Source organism: Leuciscus leuciscus, assembly GCF_965113295.1.
Source record: "Leuciscus leuciscus genome assembly, chromosome: 20".
Lineage (NCBI taxonomy): Eukaryota > Metazoa > Chordata > Actinopteri > Cypriniformes > Leuciscidae > Leuciscus > Leuciscus leuciscus.
The window spans coordinates 15,179,326-15,205,877 of record NC_138744.1 but is presented as its reverse complement, the minus strand read 5'-3'; the positions used below and the strand labels follow the sequence as shown (position 1 = coordinate 15,205,877).

General features: G+C 37.5%; 1 protein-coding gene and 1 long non-coding RNA gene across 3 annotated transcripts; both read right to left on the bottom strand.

Annotated features, from left to right (window-relative positions):
• Positions 1-210: 210 nt before the first annotated feature.
• On the bottom strand, positions 211-26,552 carry bcl3 (BCL3 transcription coactivator). Its single transcript, XM_082149906.1, has 9 exons — positions 25,264-26,552; positions 21,962-22,124; positions 12,817-12,925; positions 5,878-6,085; positions 4,989-5,077; positions 4,776-4,853; positions 4,331-4,498; positions 2,002-2,065; positions 211-1,916 (listed from the first exon to the last, which is right to left on the bottom strand). Exons 1-9 carry the CDS (start codon positions 25,757-25,759, stop codon positions 1,396-1,398), a joined length of 1,896 nt encoding a protein of 631 aa, XP_082006032.1. The 5' UTR covers positions 25,760-26,552; the 3' UTR covers positions 211-1,395.
• LOC309483863 lies at positions 12,933-21,955 on the bottom strand. Of its 2 annotated transcripts, XR_014200659.1 has the most exons (4): positions 20,450-21,955; positions 18,941-19,634; positions 14,908-18,910; positions 12,933-14,740 (listed from the first exon to the last, which is right to left on the bottom strand). It is a non-coding gene; the product is annotated as an uncharacterized lncRNA (long non-coding RNA). The 2 variants fall into 2 exon arrangements; XR_014200660.1 differs by lacking the exon at positions 12,933-14,740 and having other exon boundaries at positions 14,907-18,910.

The following is a 26,552-nucleotide window of genomic DNA, read 5'->3' as shown; positions in this document are numbered from 1 at the left end:
AATTGAAAGATTGAAAGCCTATGTCTGGACAAAAGGTGAATGAATAAATACATCAATGCATAAAAAAGAATTTGAAAAGCAGTAAAAAATATATAAAGGCAGGGGAAAAGTGTCCTTAATATAACAAAAAGAAAAGCATTGAATTTGTTGTTGATGTTTAAAGAAATGTGCCTACTGTATTATACAAATATTTGCCATGAAATGCATAGATATGTATAAAAATATGTTTTTTTTTTATTCAAAGTAAACTAGGTTACTTTATATTGCTGCACTTATATTCACACATACATATGGAAATCAAAATTGACACATTACTGTCAGCAATATCACCATTAAGTACCTTTTTTGAAATTCATGTCAAAGCCCATGTCTGTATCATGTTAATCACAGTTTCTAAAGATTCTGGCAATGGTTTTAATTATCCTGTTACCACAGATCCCTTTTTTCCACAGTGGCTTTCTACAAGATTATACATTTTAAGCCAGTGAGTCAAAACTCATAATTTGTCACATAACTTCCTCAGACAAAGATTTCAAGCTGCCATTCAAAGATTTGCACTAAAATAAAATTGGCACGAATAACAATTTTGGTGTAATCAACAGGCACATAAACAATATAACTGCAAAAAATCTCAATCTCAAAATGCTTTCTTTGACAATAGTTGACAATGTTCATTGTAGATAAAACTATCCTGACCTCTATATGCATTCTACTTGGTTGATATTGGCTGTCATGTGTGTACCCTTTTGAGGGCCTCACAGTGTAAAATAAAATTGACAATAAAATTTTTTTGTAAACATGAATGCGATTAGAGATTTTCTGTCATACGAATTTGGGTAACTTAATTCTGGAAAATCTGTACATGGGAAAACAAAAATGCTGTCAATAAATATACAGACTCCACGGTAAAAAAAAAAACAACAACAAAAAAAACAAAACAACAACAAATGAAAACAGGAAAAAAGAAAAGGTCTGTTTCTTGCAATAGAAGTATAAATATAATAGCTCTTTAAAATGCATTGCAAAATCATCATAATCATTTCAATTACATAGCAAAACACTTGGTAACACAAATATAGAGTTATGTTATTGATTTAGCAAACCGTCATAACATCAGCATCAACTTATAAACCTTTGAAAAGATTTGAAAAATGTTTAGATACATATACGTGCTATAAATCAGTCAGTATGTTCTCCAACCACAAATAATATTCAAACACCCCTTATAAAGGAATCAGTTCACCCAAAAATCATCATTTACTCACTCTGGAACCTTACTAATTGAAGTCTATGGTCACCAAAGCCATTTAGTTACTACATATGTTCAAACAGGATTTTAATTTTTGGGTGAACTATCCCTTTAAGAGGGCCAGCTGTTTAAATATCTAGCAGCTATCAACTCACACCTCTTTCTTCACTGTTTACACTCACAGTAGACATGTCTGATTGGTCACTGCTGCGACTGGATGGCCGTGTTTGGTTACCAGCACCCTGTGAGGGAGAGCCATATGCGATTGGCATAGGGATACTGGGGAGTAAGATTATCTGTGTATCTGAGTAATATGGAGGTCTTTGAATACCAGGGGGATAGTAAAGAGGGGAAGCGATTAGAGTCCTTCTCTGGATGTGAGAGACAGGCGGTTGAATTTGGTCGTACCCAGACGGTGACAGATATGGGAAAGAATGGAGTGCCATTCCGTAGCCTGCCCTGTTGTCTACTGCTATATTATGGTGTGTCCGAGGCAACATTTGCAGAAGGGTTTTTTCATTGCTGTTCATCGGTGATTGACGTTCTGAAATGCTCTCCGCTGACTGACTTCGTGGTAAATTTGGAGTCACAGGAGAATGCGATGTACTGCGCTGAAAAGTGGGAGTCATCCGGGGAGAATGGTTGGAGCTGCCAGGGGACAGAGAGCCTAAATGGGAAAAAAAATGACAAAAAACTTTAAATGGCCTACTTTAGAGATAATTTCACTCTTGTAATTTCAGAGAGACTCTTACCATTACTAGGTAACGTTTTCCCGTTGCATGTGCGAGTGCCCCTCCCTCGCAGCACATCAGACACCTTAAGACAAAAACACATAAATACTTGTTTAGATGAGTTACAGAAGTTATGGTGACACACATGGATAGATTATGGGGCCAATATTGTTGTTTTTTAAATTTCAGGGACCTTTATCTTGAGAAGCTTGGAGTGGACTGACACAGGAAATAAGGCTTTGCTAATGTAGCATCAACATGATAATCATGTTTTTAATGTTGTTTATATGTCTATGTGGCATTTTTAATATGCTTTAAGATAAACCATGTGCAAAGTCATAAGTCAACACCATTGCTAAGTATTTTCTCCTTAAAACTGCAGTGATCTAAAGACAGTCTCAAAAACGCGGTTTTGAAATCGCTGGTGTTTCTGACGTCACAAACTACCTTGTAACCAATCACATCAATGTCCAGGCGAGCTTTAGCATATCATTAACTGCTGCGAAGCAGGGGAGTCTCAAGAGAAGCCAGTTTATCCCGGTATATTTTTCTGTTGATATGAAAAATCATGTACATTTAGCAATATAGCAGGTGAATTAGGTATTTGATGTATATTATGACGTTATTATCAACTACAGACCCTTTCCAAAAAATTTGAATATCATGGAAAAGTTTATTTATTTCCATAATTCCATTCAAAACGTTAAACTTCCATAGATTATAGATTCAGGGCCCACAACTTAAAAGATTTCAAGTATTTAGTTGTTTATTTGTACATAATTTGGGCTTCCAGCTCATAAAACCCACGAAAACAGGATTTCAAAAAATTTGAATATTACATGAAATCACACAGTAATTACACAGTAATACCATGGTCATTGAACCAGGTTTTGGTTATTTTGGCAGTGTGGGCAGGTGCAAATCCTGCTGGAAAATGAAGGAAGCATGAAGTGCTCTGAAAATGTCCTGGTTGCGTTTACTCTGGATTTAATAAAGCACAGTGGACCAAAGTCCTCTTTTCTGATGAGAGCAAATTTTGCATCTCATTTGGAAACCAAGGTCCCAGAGTCTGGAGGAAGAATGGAGAGGCACACAATCCAAGATGCTTGAAGTCCAGTGTGAAGTTTTCACAGTCTGTGTTGGTTTGGGGAGCCATGTCATCGGCTGGTGTTGGTCCACTGTGCTGTCCACTCAACACAGCCGTCTACCAGGACATTTTCAGAGCACTTCATGCTTCCTTCAGCAGACAAGCTTTATGGAGATGCTGACTTCATTTTCCAGCAGGATTTGCACCTGCCCACACTGCCAAAATAACCAAAACCTGGTTCAATGACCATGGTATTACTGTGTAATTACTGTGTGATTTCATGTAATATTCAAATTTTTTGAAATCCTGTTTTCGTGGGTTTTATGAGCTGGAAGCCCAAATTATGTACAAATAAACAACTAAATACTTGAAATCGTTTAAGTTGTGGGCCCTGAATCTATAATCTATGGAAGTTTAACGTTTTGAATGGAATTATGGAAATAAATAAACTTTTCCATGATATTCACATTTTTTGGAAAGGGTCTGTATATGCCTTTCTCCACTGATGTTCTGAGTTGTTCAAAGCGTTTCTAAGGATGCTGTTTTTTAGAAGGCAGACTTGAGATGGCGAACGGCAACGGGAACATGGTTTGTGTAACATTAGCAACACATTATTAGCTGTTTGACAACATAGTCAGGCTAATAGGCTAATTAGCAAACTAATGGATCCACGTATACTAAATGAAGCAAGGGCGTTACATTCAAGCTATTTTAAGACATGAAGTTGTTGTTTTTCACAGGACAAAAAAAAGTTTAAATATGTAATTTTGGTGATCAAAGATGAGTTTTAAGGGATACAATTATTCACTACAGGGGGACTTTATAATGTTTTAATTATGAGAAATAGATTTAAAATTCTGAGATTTTAAATTACAAATTAAATCACTAGTTGTAATATGAAATGTTTTTTTTGTTTGTTTTTTTTTCTTAGAAGAAATGGTCTCCATGAGGCTTCGTACAACAATAATGTATCTTTGGTGACACGTCTGACTGGTAATTAAGGTGTATGGTTAATATGCAATACAACTGAGCAATGAAAGTTTTGTGAATTGCCACTTGTTGGCAGTGTTCATGTACTATATATATTCAACTGACTTTATTAACTATTATAATGAAAGACTCTAATTCTAATTTATTTCTAAATATGATGTTGATAAATAGAAAAAAGCACTTTATTTTGTAAATAAATACATAACTAGGCAAGACTAATAAATATACAATACATGTTTTCAAATGCACTACTGCCATTCTTTCAGTTCTTACCTTTTTGTTTTTTGCTACCATGATAGGAGTGTCATTGTGGTTGTTTTTAAGACTACTGTCAGCTCCATTCTTCAGCAAGACCCTGACAATCTCTATCTGACCTCTGCCACAGGCGCTGTGTAAGGCTGTGTTCCCACTATACGACTGTGCGTTCACATCACACCCACTCTGAATTACACAGCACACAAAAAAAACATTAATAACTGCTTCTCATCCACTCTCATACAAACACTGAGTAATAATGATTAATAGTTAAAGATTTCAGCCTCATAGTTATACATGTTCTTTCCTGTGCTCACCAACAGAGAAGTACAAGATAAAAATGAAAGGAACAGACAAAAGTGATGATCAAGAAAATGACAGGCTGGATAGCTGACTCATTGGATTTGACATCACATGTGAAGTGTGAAAAAAACTCAACAGAAAAAAAGATATGCACACACACCTCGATCAGCAAGATGACCATGTCAATAGAGTTATTTTCTACAGCATGAATCAGTGCACTGCGACCGCTTTTATTATCCTGTGTTAAAAGAGAAAAAGAGACATAATAAACAATTGAACCATAGAGATCATAATACACAACTAATTGCACCGATAGGGATAGTATCACATCTGAAAGCATGAACGTAGTGGATATGACAACAAATTCACTGACCCCAGCGTTGATTTCAGCTCCGCTCTCCAATGTGAGTCTTGTCAATGTTTTATCTCCTTTCTGCACAGCCAGGTGGAGGGGTGTCAGACCTTAAATTAAACAACAAAATATCCATGTAGTAATCTGAATGACCCACTGAAACGAGTTTTGGCATGTTTCAACAATACACATACAAAACACTAAAACTCTGTGTTTCTAGGGACTTTTTGAATCGAGACAGCAACAGGAAATGTCTCGTCTTACATTTCTTACACATGAATGAAGCCAATATCAACTGCAAGTTCTGTTTAGGACAAATGATAATACTCTGAAAATAAAATAAGAGAAAATAATACTAACGGTTAAGTTCAGCATACTTAAATTTCAGTTTTCTTTAGTAGTACATAAGTGGTTACAAGTGGGAATTATTGTGTCAGAATCCACAAATAAAGCTAGATGGCGATATACTTCCCTCCTTCCTGATGAGCAACAATTTTCCAAAACATAATCATACATTCATGCATGAAAATCCATGACAAGCAGCTCTTTTTCTGTCTGCCCCCCCAGTGGAACACAAAAAAGTTTGGCCTTCTGAAGATGGCATGTATAATTTTCCAGTGTTGGATTATGACACAAACAGGATAAATGCTCATTTCCAGTTATGTATTTGCTTATATTGCTGTACTAAACAGGACCATATAGTTAAGAAAGCTGTAGTGTCAGCACATCCATTCAACTGGTGCTCACTGCAGAGCCAAATGGGTGGACCTTGACCAAGTCAAGCTCCACCTCTGTGGATTTAAGGCGTGAACCTTAACCTTATTTTTTACTATACATTTCCCTATGCTACAAAAAATATATGTATGTAATTCAATAAATATACCATTCTAGATGTAGGTCCAGCACTCACCCTCATAGTTCCTGATCTCCAGTTGGGGCAAAGGGTTTTGGGGGTAGTGTCTGAGGATGACAGAGAGGCACTCTACATCTTTGTGCTCACAGCACAAGTGCAGCGCTGTCTGTCCATTACGGTCCAGAGCTCCAGGGTCAGATCCTGCATCCAGCAAAGCTTTCACCAGATAAGGCTGATGGGTGATTACAGCCAAATGCAATGGTGTCTGAGAGAGTGAGAGAAGGAAAGAGAGTTTACTGATTCAGTTAATCAAATCCACAGTATATTTAAGGGCCAGTTATATTTAGACCACATGATCAAAACTCTCACTAACTCTTATTGCATGTTAATACTGTATGTGTGTATCAAAAAAAATCTACTACTCTGAGTGATGTCTGATAAGGTGTTCAGGTTTATTTGGACTAATAGGTTGAGTCATATCCTGATGTGGATTCCTGTAACTGTAGCTGCTAACCTGGAACTTGTCTAACAGGTTAAAGGTCAGTTCCACAGATCTGATGAGATAAAACTGGGCTAACGCCCCTTTGTAAACAGCTATGCGGTGACTTATCTAACACACAAACAAACCACTACTAAGAGCGTAAACATTAAAGGGATTTAAGGAAATAAAGAAAAGCAAAGAAAAAGTAAAGCAGTAAAAGAACAAAAATGTATTGTAAAGTAATCCATTTGAACTATTTGTGAATAAGATTTTGGTTTAAATATGCTCATTTTCACTCTTTATAGTATGCAAATATGCTAAAAGTACATTTGTAATGTTTCTTTTCACTTCAGTTATGGAATGCATGAATCTCGTAAATTATTGCTTATATTTTCATACAGTAGTTTGCATCACTGGATATTACTGTCAGTCATTTCTATTGCAAAACAATTGAAATTTGTGCTCAGCTTCTGTGAATAGTAAAGCCCACCTTCTTTGATTTGATAGGCCATATTTGATTACAATGTCTATGGTGGTGGTTACAGCCCTATGTACTATAAACTGATTAAAGTAGTGATACATTTATAGAAAAACATACACTTATTTAATATTTAATAAAATAAATACATTTTCACCTATAAATTAACCAACATAACTGTAACACGCCAAAGTTTGCGTGTCTGCTTGGTGTGTACACATGTGAAACTTTAAAAGTAATCTTGGTCAAACCAGTCACGGAGAACTTTATTTTCATTTCCTTCACCTGAGGTAAATTCTTGAGAACTAGTATTGTTGAACAATAAAGTGATAAAAAAAAAAAAAAAAAGGCTTACAGACAAGACCTGAGAGTCAAGATGACTCGTTCAATGCACTCGTTCAATGTAAGCATATACAGGTAAGGAAGCAAAAATAAAGCATTACATTAGTCACTTGACAGTTTTTGAAAATGTAAATGTTCAATCTTGCATTCAGATGTACAATAAAATCATATATCCATTGAAAGTTAGCATTTCTGCTAATATAGGAAGCTAAAACTGCATAGCAAGTCAAATAATCTATCGTGTGAATTTTGTTGACAGAGAGGAAGATTGAGAAAAAGATAAAGAGAGGTTTGTGGTTTTTAATGATACCCACTAAAGATTAGCATCAATTCAGGCTTGCTAGCAGGTAAAGTTGGTTCTCGGCTAGCACACAGAGGGGGGGACTGGTTTGTCACTGGAGGAAGGATGTTCCAGTAAGGCACGGTAGAAAAAAAGTACAGCGAGAATGAAGACAGAAATTCCTCTGGTGTCACAATGCCTTTGGCCCTCCCTTCCTATGAAAACAACTCTCCTATTTCCCTGAATCCTGTCTGACTCACCAAGCATCACACACTCGAGTTTTGTGTGTATGTGCTAAAAGAAATGTTACCACACACATAAAATTTGATGGGTTTTTCTTTGTGCCCAGATCAATCACTACAAATCTAATTTAGAAACAGTGATGGATAAAACACACTCACATCCTCTTTAGACAAGCCCTGAAACAGGAAATTGTATAAGAAAGGACGTCAAATTACATTGAGACGAGAAGTTTTAGTGCAATAGTACCTTTCTCGTTTTACATCCAATGAACCTGCAATAACTGACCAATAAACCACCAATAAAGGTTTAAAGAGAAAATGTAAGTGCTTGGAAGAGCATGAGGGGAGAAAAGGAGGGACGAGAGAGACAGAGAAAGGGAAAGGAGGAGCCGGAAATGATAGAGCAAAGGGAGCGATGAAGGGAAGAGATAGATCAGAGAGGGAAAATCCCTTTCCTCTCCCCTGCAGTGAGTTCTTAGACTCACATTCCTGTGTGTAAACAGGGAAAAAAGAAAGAAAAAAGGGGAATGTTGGATGAATAAGGAAAGTGATTGAAGGGAAGACTCATGACACATGCATGAGCCAAAAACACACTCTAGCGAACTGAAACTAAATATTGCATGATTTAGCATTGATGACTGGGCTAAGGACAAGAAAAGAAAGGAAAAATAAACAGTGCACTCAATCCATGCAACAAAGATATGAATGCTGTTTTATACATTCATGTCACACTTTTGAAATGAAACCCATTTTAATTCCATAATGTGACATATGTGATTATGCAGATTATTTAATGCAAAATAAATATTACATGGCAAAATCGAGCCAGATGTAAATAACTGAAAAATCCAGGATAAACCATCATAAAATGTTTTGCCTGTCTTATGTGGTTTAAGCTGGTCTCCCAGCCTGACCAAGTTTGTGGTCAGCTGGTTTTAGACTGGTTGGCCATCTGGTCCCCCAGCATGACCATCTGAAAAGTGCCCAAAATGCCTCTAAAACCAGTCAACAGAGCAATGTGACCAAGCTGGGCAAGGTAGCTATTTGGCTATTGTTTAAAGTGCCCCTATGCTATTTTAAAGGCTCCTAATTTGGTTTTGGAGGTCTACCACAACAGGTTTACATGCATCAAAGGTCAAAAAACTTTACATTTTCTCAAAATATACATTTTACATCACCACATTTTTCAATGATTCTTAAACGACTCGATTGATGAATCAGCCTCTCTAAATCCCTCATTTCCGCGAGCCTACTCTGCTCTGATTGGCCAGATGGCCCAGTCTGTTGTGATTGGTCTACCACGTACAGCGCGTGTCGGAATCTAAACGCCCATTACCATAACTGAACGTCAGCAGCACCGGAGGCTTCCTCAGTCCTCAGCAATTGTACACACTTTAAAGAGCTTTCACCATATCAATCCGAGCACGAATCCGATGATAAAACGCTGGAAGAACTAGTTATTCAACCTGAATCCCCATCGCAAGGATGACTTGAGCAGGACGTTTCTCAGTGATACGCTACACTACTCAGTTTGAGGTACATTATTAGATGTTGCAACTGTAATTCCTCACCATTAGCATTAACAAGTGTATGTTCATCAACAAACCGATGTGTATATTTCAAATTTATTGTGGTGCACATGCAGGAACTGAATCAATAACAGCGCATACATTAGCCGAGCACTAACGTAAAGGGCTGATGTAACATTGTAAAACAAATCTTGCTCCATCCTTTATCTTTACTCAAAGTAGTAAGAACGACAGATAATCTGCATTAATAGACACAATTTTAGGTAATAGTGGCCCACAGCTGATTAGCAGAACCATTTCAGTAAGCCGTTAGCCGGAAATCTACACGATACAAAACACAAAACTACATATTTTGAACACCAGGTAGAAAATATATACATCAATGATTATTTATACTTGCAGGTTGTGATTCTGAGGAACAAGCTGGTCCAAATAAACTGGAGAACTGATCTTTCAAGAGCAAGCGTTTTGCGAATCCCGTGTTGAACTCCAGCGAGATTTAAGAAACAGTCGAAACAGTAAAATAATCCGGGCAGACAACGTGCAACATAGGGGGCATTATGGAAATGTATCTTCTAGTGACGTAGAACCGCAAAGCAGTAGGTTTCGAATGAAAAACAACTCGTTAAGGCGGTTCAGAGTCGATTCTTTCTTTTGGGAGACAATAACTTTATTTATCGTGCACTTTCGACTTTACAACTTTGCAGAAAGTTTACATTCACAAACAGCTATATTACACTACATGAAAGGGAATATTCGAAAAACCATAATAGGGGCACTTTAACATTAACATTAAATGACACAAGTTGACAGGAGGAAGTTTTAACTTTAAAAATCAAAAATAGAAGTTTTTTTTAAGTAACATGCACCAATGAATCATTCACAATAAGACCAGGAACATGCATTAAGGAAGTCAACAGGCACTATTGATGATATGCTTTATGCTTGAAATGAATGCTAATATAGATATGCATAGTTAACTTATGGGTTAGTCTTTCTGTGAAGATATCTTTGGGTCTCTTACTCGTAGTAAAAGCAGACAGGAATGTTTTATAATTCAGGGTAAAAAGATAAAAAGATAAGCATAAGCATGTTGCAAGAGTGCAGGAGAGAGAGAGAGAGAGAGAGAGAGAGAGAGAGAGAGAGAGAGAGAGAGAGAGAGAGAGAGAGAGAGAGAGAGAAAGGGAAAGTCCCTTTTAATACCCTTCAAACCTCAACACAAGGTATGTTGAGAAACAACCCAGGGTGTGAGGGGGGGGGGTGGTCATGTGACTTCTCGGAATAAGGATACTTAAGTTCAGATGCATACAGCAGCCGCTTTAACTGTGTTTGCACATACACTCATACTAGTATAAAAACATACATACTCCAGTAAACTGAATTCACTGACAGGCCATGCAAACAACTCATCAGCTGCAGTCTTGCTTGACTGATAATACGCAAAACACATTTGTCATGTGCACATACACACACACACACACCCACACACGCAGCATGCTTCTTCTCATGTACATTTAAAATGTCAGTGTCAGTGTTGGTCATGACAGACATGTGGGAGGACAAGATTTACAAAAGTGTGGAGCTGAACCAGAGACATGGCGATACAAGTCATTCTAACATGTACAATTTCTAGTGGTAGTAATAATGATAGCTAGCTGTAGTAACACTTTCCTCAGTCAGCTGTGTGTCTACCTGCCATTATAACATCACATTAATCATTGTATTCCCTCACTAATCTTGGATTTGGAAACACCAAAACAGTAATTTTCTTCAAATGTTGCAATAAAAGTTAATCAAAACTCCATCTAAGCTTCAAAGACATGCTAATGTGCAGTTCACATTTCTGGGGAAATAAGAATTGAACACAGGATATAACACAAATGTTAACCTCAACAATCTGACAGAAACAAGTTTCAGCCAGCGGCTAAGACATACACGCAGCTTCTGGTAACTGCCGGCTGCCTGTGAATATACAAGCATTCGTGTTTGTGTGTGTGAAAGAGTGCGTATGTACGTCAAGTGAAACCTAAATGTGAACTTGAGGTAATTTTTGATGGCTGGTTAGACATGCAATGGCGGTAATTGATAATGCGGTTGAGTGACAGTGGTGGAAGTAAGGGTTAACACAACCAAGGAGAAGAGCAGGATGTGAAAGCCTGGGAACAGTCTGACAGGTCTGTGCACTCACAATGCTGCTGACACATGGGAGCAAGATGAAGCGAAGCACACAGTGTGTTGTGGTGGCCATGTGGTGAGCACACAAGTGGGCAGGCCAGTGACTACTAAAGGTGCTCAAATAACCGCAAACAGTACGGTGGCACTGCCTGAGAACAACAGTGCCCTAGGAGTAATTTCCTCTTCTGTTTAAACCAAAGCTAAATGTATCATGTAACAGTTAAGAACACTATTGTGGAAATGTACAGTTAACCAACATATGCCCCACAGGGACAAGAACTCAGGTTTAACTAGTCCGGTGTTGTTTGTTAAATCCTCTTATAATCCAACAATCATTAACATTGATTCCCTTCTTTTCTTTTACACCCTGCTGCAAAGGCCAATGTAGGTAATAACACTTTACAATAAGGTTCAATTCATTAATTTTAGTTAATGCATTAAATATCATGAACTAACAATACAGTTTTATTTTACAATTACAATATTACAATATTTCAGTATTTCTGCTATAATTATGACAAAGCTGCATGTTTTTATAAACAGAAACTGGAAAACGAACAAAAACAATTGTTACTGAGAAGAAAAATAAACGTTTTAAAAAATATATGATTTCTTGATTTTTTAAGTGTTTTAATTAAGCATTTAATATTAGTATTAATAATCATTTGAATAATTTAAAGGGATAGTTGTCACTAAATTCTGACTTTATATCTCGCAATTGACCCTTCCCAGGGAATTTGATTGACAGGCGATCTGACCAATCATAATCCGCTGAATCCGCCATTTTTGTCCGACAAAGCAGTCAGGAGAGTTAGTAGATTAACGTTGGAGGATTTGAACTTGAAAAACGAAGTTTTCCGCGGTTAAAACAACATTCCTTCTTATGTTCTTTAATGTTTATTTGATGCTATAAATGAACTAGAAGGAAGAGATGATCGGTTCACAAGCAGCTTTAAGAGGCTCTACAGCGATCTGTCAGACACATTAAAGAGCCACAAAATGGTATTTATTGTTTAAATTTCTTTTTAAAAAATGACCACATTTGAAAGTTGAGACTTTGTTTCATATCAAAAGTAACCTGGTCTGTCCTGTCTGACAGCACGTTGTCAGTGTCCTCTTTGCTAGTAGTAGTAACAGTAACTAAAGTCTTTGCGAACGGTCAATTGCGACTTTACATCACACAATTCTGAGATTTGCGAGATTTCTGAGAATTGCGAGATTTAAGCTAATATGTTAATTTAAGTTAATATGATGACTTCCATATTAACTTCCCAAAGTGTGGAAGAAAATACTATACAAATCAACTGTTTGGTTACCAACATTCTTCAAAATATCTTCTTTTTTGTTCAGCAGATGAAATAAATTCATACAGGTCTGAAAAATTTAAGAGGGAGTAAATGATGAAAGATTTGGGTGAACTATCCCTTTAACAAATAAAACCTTTTTTGCTGTGTGTGTATGCACCTTACCTGTCGTAGGTTATTGAAAATGTCCAGGTCTTTGTGGGCCCGTCGAAATATTTCAATAAGCCAACTGACCAGTTGGATGTTCTCCTTGACCACAGCAATGTGAAGAGGTCTGCAAATAATACACACATGCATTAATTACATAAACACAGAAATAACAGCAAAAGCAGCATGCATAGTCCTGTAAATTCATTAGCATTTAACCACACAAACAAAACCAGTACCATCAAAATGTATTGTGATGCATTTCTTGTAACAATACAGGGTTGACTGTCTTTTTTAATGGCCCACACAAGTCAGCCAACGAGTTTAAAAGGTTGACTGAATGACACTTCACCTGGTGGACTAAAGGTTTGTAAAAACAATCATGTGAATGACTCATCTTGTACACAGTGGCTTTTAATGCAGCCAGTGTTGGTGAGTACAGGGAAATGCTTATCTCCCTATCATTTCACAGAAAGCCTCTCTGAGGTGAGTGTGTAGAAGTCAAAGTTTGGGAAGAGGAAGAAAACAGTGTGTGAGAAAGAGAAAGGGACTCTCATGAAATCTTTTTAATTATTTTTTTTTTCTTTTTCTAAATCTGCTTCCAGTAACAGCTACTTTGGTTTGAAGTCACTTCCTGCCCTCAGGGACAATGGCACCGTTCTTTCTGTTTTGAATACTAATTATCATTATATTTACTGTTGCATTAGGGGCTTTCTGTGCTTTTCAGACTCCTCTAGCAGAACTTCCCATGAAACCCTGAGAAATTTACAAAGAAGAACCTTGCACTGACTTGAAACACAAGCATGCTATATATTCACAACCTATCTGAAGAGTATAACATGCACAATTTGCATACCAATTGATCACTATAAAATGCAAAACAATATTAAAAAAATACTATCAATACTATGTGCAGAGTGCAACAACATATATGGGCACAGAATATTGCATATTATAAAACAAATATCTGAAGCATTGCAAACATACAGAAGTCATCAAGATAAAATATATTATAATTTTAAAACACTTTTTAGCACGACTAACACTTAGGGTTGTTCTCAATGCAGACATCAATGTAGAATGTTAATTTCTTGCATTATGAACTATAAAACATTTCTTGTGTCAAGAATGTTAATAGGCCCTGATGGGAAGTCATACTGCAACAGCTGGAAAAATGAAAGAGGGATAGAAAAAAGGGAACAGTGAAGAACAGGGGCTCTCATTGTTTATATTGTCTTTTGACTTGTATATTGAGTCACTGTGGGATGAAACAAGCCGGAACACAGACAGTGGGAAAGCCAATGATTTGAATTATGGAGATGATTCATATTCCTAGTGATAAATGTAAATATTGTCCTATAATTGGCTGTTGCAATTGCCTCATGTGGGTTATTCCATTGTGGCAAGATTTTGGAAATAAAACAGAGAGAAGGAAATCAAGTACTACACATATAAGCACAAGTGTATAAGAACATGTATAAGAACAGGTGATATAATATAAGATCAAAGAAGATTTTCTGTTTGGATTAACAGTCATGTCCTCCATGAAGCATCAAATCAAAAGAGGAAGAGAAGAGCAATCTAGTCAAAATGAATACAAGCTGGCCTGACTCAGGCTATGACCCGCCTAAACTGCCTGTTCCTTGCTTTTGATAAGAAAGCAGAAGAGATTATTAGTAGCTTAATTCTTTCTTTATTTGCCTCCTTTCCTGTAAGTGAGCTCAATGTCAGCGTACTTCAGGAAATCTCATGCTTTTTCAGTTCTGCCATCAAGGCCATGTGTTCAGCCCTTGTGACAAGACCCTGTTTTGGATCAAAGAGTCTTTATCAGGTTTGAGAATTGTATGTTGTTTACACAGAACAAGTAAAACAGGCCTGTGTCATGTAGCAAAGGCCACATAAGGCATATGGGGCAGAAGTATTTTTTTTCTATGTATCAAAACTGCAAGTAGAGCAGCACGAAATGAACAAATCTCTGCCTATTGCATTTGCAGTAAGCGTTGTAATAGTACAATAATACTCTTCAAAGTCGTCATGGAACGGAAATTGCAATCGCTTTCTCTATTGGGACTTATATTTGAGTAAAAAAGCTTCTCAAACAAGACAAACTGTAGGGCAGGACTTGATTTTGTCAACCAGGAATTGATTGGTTCATTGTTAGATTGCTAATTTCTGCGATCTAATCTGAGTGACAGGTTACTGGAGGGGAACTGCACACATCACCAGAGAAGAGATTAAAGTCAGCATGAAATGGAAGTTGTGATAGTCTTTTCTTCCCTATTGTGATGTATATCAGAGTGAAACGGCTTCCCGAACAAGAAAAAATGTAGCGCGGGACTTGATTTTGTCCTTTGGGAATTGATTGGATCGTTAGATGGTTATCGTTTACTATTGCTGTGATCTCATGTGACAGGTTATCCCGCCCCTCATGCCAATAAACACATCATAAGAGAAGATATGAGAAATCGCTGCAAGATTTTGATTAAAGATTACGAGGGCACATGAATTAAAAAAAAAATAACAATGTGCACGGATAATAATTATTAGCCAGCACGGCAATATTACATAAAAAAAACAAGGATTGAATATTTGAACATGCAATTTAAACCTCATAATAAAATGAATAAATACATTAAAATGGTATATTACTGTTATTACAGGTCAGACTTAAATACAACACAATTTTATACAACATTTAAAAGACAGTCCCTCCTCCATCTGTATTCACCAAGGGGTACTTGGGCTGAAAACGCAAGGGCTGAGATCCCTGATTGTCACGATTATTCTTAGTTTCACCATCATGGACTTTTAGTTTGTTTTCACCAGTTTCCTGTCTTCCTTTGTTCACTTTTCCCACCACTCTTTAGTTGTCATGGTAACAGATATGATTAGTTTTCAGTTCAGCTGTGTGTCATTAATAACCCTCTTTTGCCTTGCTGTTTAAGTTGCTGTGTTTGTTCACCCATTGTCTGGTCATGTTTCCGCATAGCGGTTGGTTTTGTATTACCTTCTGAGTGGATTAAAGACGTTATACCTGATCTTCATCTTCATTGTGTGTTCCTTGCAACTGCTGGTAACACTGATATAGTCAACCCGATCTCACGGCAATTTGTACGAATTTTACGAAGTGGCTAATTTGTACGAATTCATACGTCCTCACTCGTACGAATTCATACGATTTTTACTAAATCGTACATATTTTACGAGTTGCCCAAATTATCCACCTTTTACTCACTCGTACGAATTCGTACAAATTGGTCGTGAGATAGCGTTGGATATAGTGCATACAGGAAAAAAACAACAACAAAAAAATAGGTAGCCTTTCATTAAATCTGTCTGCAAAAAGATACTTTATATTTTATATCATTTTGTGGCTGACAAAGAAAAGCCAACTTTGTGTTTTGGATAGAAATAATGTACATAAAGATATTTAATGTACATACTAATGTTAACTAATTGGCCTTTTATCTTATGTTCTTGTCACATGTGATGGCCAATTAGTTTTACATTAGTATGTAAATTAGGCCTTTTTTTTTTTCACATGTCTGTCTGTGTGATGATCACTGGCTTTGCTGTCACTTATACTGCAGGTCAGAATTTAGTTTCTCTCTCTCTTTCTTTTCGACAGATGAAACTCTCTGGGTTCCTGGAAGTGACTGAGAGTTAGTTAGACCGCAGCCCCAGATAAGGCCCAGGCTGAGACTGACGTAGGAACCTGAACATCATCAGAAGGAGATGAAGGGCTCATGGCGGGGCAGTGGCGCATGTGTGGCATCCTGTACAGCCCAGAAACACAAACCTCTAACATCCCCTGTAGCACACAGGCCTGCTGCTGCTGTAGCAAACAAACTCAGAGGCTGAGACAAGACATAAACAGCCTGAGCCAAACACATCAAATCGAATCCAAGAAAACGTTGACATTACTAAGACCATACATTACTGTTTGTGAAACAGAAATACGCGTCGATCCAAGTCTGTCACTTTGTTTCTTATGTGAAACACAAATGAAGATATTTTGAAAATTGTTTTTGTCCATATATGAAAGTCAATGGGGTCCAAAAAATATACATTGGACCCCATTGACCTTCATTGTAGGGACATTTTTCAAAATATCTTCTTTTGTGTTCCATAGAATAAAGAAAGTCATACAGGTTTGAAACTACATGAGGGTGAATAAATGATAGAATTTTTAAAGCATGCATGACCTGTCATGTAATCTTATGGTCCTTCATACAAATTCGTAGACTACAAGAGAGGAAGAAGGAGGAGAAAGTGGGTATGAAGAGTTGAAATGGACAAATTCGTACACAGAGATGTAAGCTTACAGTACAGAGTGAAAGGGGGGAGAGAGAGAGTGATAAGCAACAGAGAAAAAGCGGTAAAGGAGGAAGTGAAGAGCGGATGTTTGGGTTTTTGAGCCCATTCATTTTAAACACACAAAGCAGTGAAAAAAAAGATGAAAGAGAGAGAGAGAGAGAAAGACACCTGAAAAAACCGCAGTCACACAACAGACTCGCACTCACATCAGGCTTTCCCGAAAATGAGGGTCTGTGAAGTACTGAGAAGAAAACAAGGTGAGAGCACGAGACACCCTTTGACGCAAGAGCCAGGACAGAGCACACACAAGGGGGAGGGCAGTGTGTGAGAAAAAAGATAGAAAAAAAGATAGAGATTGTTGTTTTTCAGTTTGTGTAAATGCAGTTGATTTAATAGCATGATTGACATACAGTATGTGCATGCAAACAATAGACAGAAACCAGGAAATAGGGATCTACTGGAAACTAAAACTTTGCTAAAAATTTAAGCAACATATCAGTTCAGTGAGGAAATGTGGTTTAAAAAAATCTCACCAATTAGAAGGCCAAACAAAATATCAACAACATTTTATTGAGAAAACAGATCAGCCTAGCAGTTCACCTCATCGTTTGCATGTTATTTTAAACTTGCACATGAATTGTTTTTGTTCTGTGGAACATAATAGGTGAAATTCTGAAGAATTGTTGGCTCTTTTCCATAAAATTACAATGACAAGCAAAAGCACCACAAAAGTAGTACATATGACTTGTGGGCTGCATTACATTTTATCATGCATTTCTTAGGAATCTAACCCATGACACTGGTGTTGCTAGCATGTACTATTGATGTACTATTTGAATGTCAGGAACACTTTATCTTCTTTATGAAAGAAACAAACATCATTTTAAGTTGTTATTCACTGATATTATTCTAGGGAGAAAGTCAGTGATTTGAACTTTGAGAACAGAAACAGTGTTATTTGAGACTTAAATCATTCAGACAGATTTTGTGAATCATGAAAGTGATTCATTAAAAGATTTGATCTGGAATCACTGCTTCTTCAATGCACTCTCATTAAAGGGATATTCATTTTAGTTCACCCAAAAATTGTCTCATAATTTACTGACCCTCAAGCCAAACACAATCAGAGATATATTAAATAATATCCTGGCTCTTCCCAGTTTGTAATGGCATTGAATAGTGGAAACGTTTTTGAAGCTCCAAAAAGCCCATTCATTCATCATAAAAAGTAATCTGTCACCAGGGGGTTAATAAAGGCCTTCTGAAGCGAAGTGATGGGTTTTTGTAAGAGAAATATCCATATTTAAAGGGGACATATCATGAAAATCTGACTTTTTCCGTGTTTAAGTGCTATAATCAGGTCCCTGGTGCATCTACCAACCCAGAAAACGTGAAAAGTGACAACCCAGTATCTTTGTTTTGGTAAGCCTTTCTCTGCAAGCATGTCACAAAATAAGTCAATCAGATTTCGCTCTCCTTCTGACATAGGAAGGGGATCTTATTATTACCGTCCCTTAATCTGCACGTTTCCACCCACACGCTGCCATTGGGTTTTTGCAAGTGACAACAGTGTAACCAGTTCTAACGCAATGGCAAAAGTTTGAGCAAAACATGCAAACTGTTCTGTCGTTGGCTGCACAGACGAGCACAGAACCAAAAATTGTCACAGTTGTCTTATAAAGACCTCAGGGAACTGTGTCATCTTGTGTAAAAGTTAAACATGACGGAATATGCAATTCGATGAGATGAATCAATGTAATTCCACAACAACTGCATAAATGTATCCAGTATCCTACTGGACTGAACTAATCATGACCTACTGAACTAATCATTCATAAACGTCCAGGACAGGTGCAGTCTAAAAGTTGCAACCTCTTCCTGAGTCTCTCCATAAGGCTGCACTCCTCTACTAGTTATTTCTGAGATTTTGGATGAGTGAGATTATTTGTGTGTTTTGTTATTGTATCCGAAGCTCGTTTAAAGGATCGGCCCTCTTCTGAACTGGGCGGAGAGCAGCAGCTCATTTGCATTTAAAGGAACACACAAAAACGGCGCATTTTTTGCTCACACCCAAAAAGGGGCAAATTTGGCACGATATAGTATTTTAAGCTGAAATTTCAGAGACACATTCTGGGGACACCATAGATTTATATTACATCTTGTGAAAAGGGGCATAATATGTCACCTTTAAAACTTTATAAACTATAATCACTGGCTTCGGGCAAGTGCCGTACACGCGTTGGAGCCAAAAATTCGGGCACTATTCAATGCATTACAAAGCTGGGAAGAACCAGGATATTATTTAGTATAACTCTGATTGTGTTCGGCTGAAAGAAGAAAGTCATATACACCTAGGATGGCTTAAAGTCAGGGTTGGCAATTTTGAGCGTCTAGCAATAGCAAGCCAGCTTTGAAAGCATGAAATCCGGCTAGGCCGGATTATCAGTGAATAAGGACTTTTAGTTTATTAAATGTTGGTCTGTTTCTCATAATATGGCTTTAGAATATCTCCACCCTCCCTTCAGAGCGTCTTCAAAGCCACGCCTCCTTCAAAACACATGAACGCACACAGCAGAGTTTGCAGAGCGTCACGAAACGAGAGACAGCATTAAATTACCTCATGTCTCAAAGCACATGAACAAAAAAGCATTACAATAATAATGAACGTAAACAACTTACAGAGCTCTTATTTACCACCTGACTGCTGCAGATTCATGTCAGTGTTGATAGTGTTGACATAGAAACACATAAATCCGAATCTGAGGACGTGAACAGCTCGTCTGAACAGTAGAAAGTCACGGGTTGCCATCTTGAAATAATAGTTATGGCACGTCGTGGACACAGCATAAGCTCATTGTTTTGGTTTAGAAGGAACTGTAAGATGACTGTGGTTTGTTTACGGCACCCAGTGACTGTGTCTACAACGCGGTGATGACCTGTGATGTCAGTGCGAACAGGATGTGCGGAGGTGTGGAAATGCATATGTTGACAGGTAGGACATTGTATCATTGCATTCGGACCGAATGACTTACACAGAAGATATATGTACATGTTTTAAAATTTAGACCACTTCTATTATTAATTGCTTTCAGGATGTGAAGAGAGTTTCAACCAATATAGAAAAATGTTTTGTAAAACAAATTGCCTACCTTTAAGGGTGAGTAAATTATGGGATAATTTTCATTTTTGGGTGAACTATTTCTTTAATACATCATAAGGAGCTAGGCCGGATTATCAGTGAATAAGGACTTCTAGTTTATTAAATGTTGGTCTGTTTCTCATAATATGGCTTTAGAATATCTCTAACAAATCATATGATACGAACCAACTGAACCAATTGAACCAATTTTATGATACGTTTGTGCCCATTTTAAAGCTTGGGGTCCCTGTTCTTTGGGACTACATGGAAAAGAGCATAATTTGCTCACTCAGTCAAAATATTTTCATTTGTGTTCTGAAGATGAATGAAAGTCTAAAGGTGCAGTCACATTTTCATAGGCAAAATCCATTCATTTCAATAGGAATCTACAGAATGCAATTGGGAATTTTGTGTAAGGGCAAAATATTTCCCCATGCAGATTTCGCAATGGGTTCAACAGATTCACCCTATTGACCAACTGAAAGCTGCTTTGTTTTAAAGTGACTTCTGTGTGTGCTGTGCTTCATACATCAATACACTATTGACAATAGACTGTGGACCGATGATAAAATTTCACTTATGTGACCATACGTTGGGTTTGGAACAACATGAGGGTGAGTAAATGATGACAATTTTTCTTGGGGTGTACTATCTTTTAAGTGGTATAGGTTTTATGAGATGAGTCAAATAAAATCTGGTTAGTAAAAATACGCAGTGCTCCATATATCATCACATTTCTCAAAAAGGGAATAGGCTTCATTTGCTTACTAAGCATTAAATGCTCATATCAATGTTTTTAACTGCTGCTGACTAAACCTTTATCAATATTGCGTGACACCAGGTGTCATTTTTGGAGAAGTTTCACTCACATAATAAATTATATTTTCATACTGAGTGAAGGTTCAGATATTACATAACACGTACATGTATTTGTGTTCATGCCAAAGCCTAAGGGAGCCAGAATGTTCATCTCTGGCATCCCCATGACCTACCACACTCATCAAACCAAGCCCTGAAACAGCAGCACGTGAAATATCGAAAACCAGTTTCTCTCAAATACTCTTACTCATACCCACAAGCCATACCCTCCTCTTGAATCAGTCTCCCTTTCTCTCTCTCTCTCTCTCTCTCTGTCTCTCTCTCTCTCACAAAGAACAGATAATCTCTTTCTTTGGTGTTGATCATTACCAGATAAGATGATTTTGGTGGGCTCAGTGATCTTGTTGAACAGGAATTGTAACAACGGTGATGAAATGTACTGGGTAACAGGGGTCACAATGACTCCTACTAAAATATTGTCTCTTGTGATTCAACATAAACAGAAGGCACGTCTACATATATTTTTAAACACACTGGATCTATTACTTTTTTTTGTTCTGGATGACTAAGCAAGAGTCAGAGTGACATATCTAGGATAATCTGGAATTTCCAAAAAAAGCAAACAGAAAGTACATGTCACTGATACTCATAATTTACCTATAGATACTAATAATAAACCCATGTGCAGTTTAACAATGAATCTGACAATTTAAATATACAGTACAAACTATAAAATATGGTCTGATCTACTTCTTTACCTGTTGAAAATTCTCTGTTGGAATGCATGATGGCCCTGTGACAATTTTGAGGGATGTTGTTTAAGCTTAATCAATTCTTAGACTACACCATACCACAAAATGAGACCTCATGAAAGGGTGAAAGACTCACGTGTCACCATCTTCATCCTGACATGTTGCCGCAGCAATATCTGCCAGCAGCCGATCTGTGCTTTCCAGCGGCGGAGGAGGCGAAAGAGTGGGAACCGGAATAGCAATGGATTTCTGTTGGCTGTAATGCCGAGACCACTGCAAAAATGGATAGCCTGCTATAACTACAGAGAAGAAAAAACTATTAATATTAATCAAAACCACCATGCATATCAAATCAACACTAATGAAAAAGAGTTAATTGAAAAGTTGGCCTTGCAGAGTGGATACATTTGGTTTAGATTATCTTTATGACAAAATAAGATTGTTCTGCATAGCACTATCAAGAGCAAGAAATAGACCTGTAACAGGAATGTATTCATGCCAATGTGTTACGCTTTCAGCATAATTATGTAGATTATTATTTGTATGTTAGATTATCTGTATAAGGAGACTGAGGAATTTTGTAACACAAAGTAGGATGTAACACTCTCAGTTAAATGAATGAGAAACGATGGCCACCACCATCTAGATTTTAATCAGAGCTGTGAAGTTAGGCTATACAACATCACACATAAGATAACAGCACTCAAGCTTTTTATCAAAAAAAAAAAAAAAAAAAAACTTTTGGAGGGTCTGGGACAGGTCATTGTATTGACAAATTCACGCACATAATTTATTATGTCTATGTTTACTTTGATAAATAATAGGCCTATGTGGATATTATGTTACGATTTTGGTAATATCATAAAAAAAAATATATATATTATATATATATATATATATATAAAATGAGACCTCATGAAATATATGAGGTCTCATATATTTATATATATTTTATATATTTATATATGTATATATATATATACAGGGTGCGATTTGTGAAAAAAACAGAGGGGGGGATGTTTTGAAACATTTTTATTCATAAAAATAAATCATGAGAACAAGAACTTCATTCACTGCATTTGCTGCTCTGGACCCTTTTCATTGTTCCCAGCTAGCTAACAAGAGTTTTCGTGCTGAAAAATTACATACTATTACAAATATTTGTACTTGGTGACATTCTGAAAAGCCGTACATGGATCAAAGCTAATGGACAGGATCAGATAAATCAGAGTTTAGATTCTCTGCCCGAGCCCGAATTTGACCCGACCCGACCCGGGCCCTTGATCCAGCACTTGTGTTACAAAATGCAACACGTCACGTGTCATGCTCCTCCACTCGCACGCATCACACCGGCCCGGGATAATAATCTTTAAAAATATTTATTTTGTTTAAAAAATATTCTATATTCTAAAACCTTGTTGAATTAAATTAGAGTTGTAGCCTACTAGGGCTACTCCTCCTAGGCCATCCAAAGTTCATCCAAAGTTCATTTTCTGTGTTCATCATTTTTCACGTTTTATTTTTATTTTATTTTATTTATTTTTTACGTTTCTTCTTTCAGATCCATTTGCGATCCATTTCATTCTGAATAAACAAACAAGGCAGTTTACATGATTTGTCCTTGTTGCATTATTCATTATGATAATAATTAATAAATGCACGCACAATATCCGTGAACTTGATAAATGTTGCAGATATGTTTTACTATGCACAAACAAATGCCTTTCAACTTATGTGTGCAAAATTCAGAAGCAGTAAATGAATGTGCAGCAATTTGTACAAATAGAGTGTCTGTATAGGCCTACTATATGTGTTGTAGCCATTAAATAAGCTCATTTAGTTTCATATTTGTTAAAATATTATTGTTATTTTTTTCCATCTATGTTGATTTATGAAAAGTGAACAGCAGCACGAGTAAGATAGGATGTGCAGTATATATCGGGAGACTTGGAGTGGGTTAGACATGATTTTGACTATTTCATTAAGTTTTGTTTTGTAGAAAGCCTTTCTTTAAAGTGAATTTCGTTCTGTATAAATTGTATCTTAATTTTAATACATTTTTCATCAACGAATTGCGTGTATTTAATAAATAAGAAGCAAATATAGCAGACAAAGGCTATAATCAGAGGCGCCGCCGCGGTTACTTGCACTGCACGATAACTTGAGCGGATCTCATCATAAATTAACCGAAACTAAGTGTATGCCTCAAAGAGAATATTAAGAAATATATCTAAAGAACGCTTGAAATGTCTTTAAACGAAACAATTCAAAACGAAAAGAAATAGGCAACACTCTGATGTAATCCATGCATTTCTCCATATATGCGCATTCACTACGGAAATGGCGATCGTCAACTTCATCTTTGCTTCATCTCAACTTCCCTGGCGCCACCCCTGGGTTTAAATTGGGCTCGGGCTCATAACATACAGTTAATGTGTCGGGCCGGGCCGACAAAGTCAATTCGCCTCATTCGGGCTTCGCGTCTACCGCGCCGCGCGACACGCATCGCGCCGCAGGACCTCTAGACGCGCGTAAACGCGTCTTTACATTGACTTAACATTGAAATCACTCACGCCAGACACTCAAGAGTGAGTGAGTAATCAAAAAACCTTTGCTTAGCCTCAGTTGAGTAAAACACCGTATGTGCAACTTCAGCACTAACTCTGCTTGTCATCATAGAAACAGATAATCAGATTGTGATGTTTATTCCCGCTTCAGTAATATGCTGCATATGCAGCGTAAAAAAAGACCTGCAACCGTCTCGCAAGTGTTGATAGGCTATTACTCGTGAGGTGTAACCAATCATATAGCGCCGTGGGCGGGACATTGAGCAAGTCTGCAGAGTGGTGGTTACAGAGAGGCTGCGGAGCCAGTCAAAGTAGCGCATTTTAAAATAAAAAGGATTTTAATCAAACCACGGATCCGTGATAAGTTTTGTGATCCGCCTCGCCACTAGTGTAGTAGCACTGATCACTTTGAGGGGGGGATAAATTTATCCCCACCGGGGATAAAAATAATTAAGCAGAGGCAGGGATACATTGACCAGAAAGGGGGAAATCCCACGCATCCCCCCCGGCAAATCGCACCCTGTATATATATATATATATATATATATATATATATAAACATTATATATTATAATACTCCACGGTTTCACCTGCATAAGTTAACCCACTGACACGTTTTGAAAACAGCTCAACCAAACATCCTGCTGATTAGCTCCATGGTTTCGCGTTGACTATGGTTCGAGCTTGGACTGACCATGACTGCGCAATCATATTGCGGACGCACTCGTTCCACCCGAACGGACATACTTTCAAAATGACACAAACCAATGACACACACAGTATGAACAAGCTGAATTGCACAGTCATCCAAGTTTTGCGCTAAAAATATAATAATCAGAGATCAGTCAAAATAAACATATTGTAAACTTACGACATGGTGTTACGAACTGAGAGTCAACGCTCGGGAAACGACGAATTGAGTTGAATATCAGCGGTGCATCTGTGTGTATTTGACCCACGGCAGATTCCTTCAACTCTTTAGCACCCGGGCTATGTGGAATATTTCTTGGACCACTGGTATCATGATCCACATCCGGAGGGAAAGGACGTTTCTTTATCGGACGCGTGTTGCACTTAGGGGTTATAGGTCGGGTTTGTGTGGGACCCTCACGCGTCCTGTTTGCCCTGACATCCCCATCATCTGTTTGAGTTGTCTGCGAAACTGATCCATCACAACTGTCCCGTGATTCAGGTGGAAGAATCCCGTGTCCATTGCTGAACTTGTGCTTCGGTTTCACCTGTCTTTCTGGAGAATGTTTAGGGCGACCTTGGTCTCCCGGTTGCGCGCAGCTCCCACGCTCTCTGGTTTTGTTGGTAAGATCCAGTGGCACAGATCGCACAGTGTGGTTACTGCCGCTCATTGTCATTGTCCTCAGGTAGGCGATATATGGTCCTAGACGAATCCTTTTATTAACATTATGTCAATATGACTAACTTGACTCGGTCCCAAGATGACTATCAGCTCTTGCTGCCCAGATTAAACAACATACTTACATGCTTTGCTCAAGATGTTTTAGCACAGCTCACTGAAGCATTTAAATTCATAGTCTTCGCTTATGCACAACGTTTTCTATTAAATGGTCAGTTAAAAAAAAAAAAACCCTGAATAAACATCCTAATTAATTTCACATGCAATTAGAAGAATGCCATTTTAGGGCACTGACAATATGTCATGTGCATTATTATTATTATTAGGCTATTATTGATCACGCGCTGCAGTCATGATGATAACCTCTGCGCTGTGCTGCTCGCTGGCTCTATGAGCTGAACTGAATTCAGAGAGTCTCCCTCTCTCATTCACTCAAATTAGGAAGTAGGTGGGTGAGTGAACTGGGGTTTTCCCTTTCAGCTGTAACTGAATCGTTTGTATTACTACCCATTTGCGAAACGATTAAACGCTCTGCCGAAGCTCTGTGCAGTTGAGATAAAAAAACAACAACTAGTAGCATATTTATTAGTAGGCTACTTTGTACTTAGCATTATTATGCACATTGTTATCACTTTTACGCGTCGTATGAAGTGAAAGGTTTCATAGAATCGGTTTCGGTTTAATTGTTCGACGACGGTGTTTGCCAAATTTTGACGTATTGATTTTTTTTTCCATCAGTGCAGCTGAATGTGTCGCGAGCTGTTGGATAACAGGTGTGCAGTTTTGCTTTC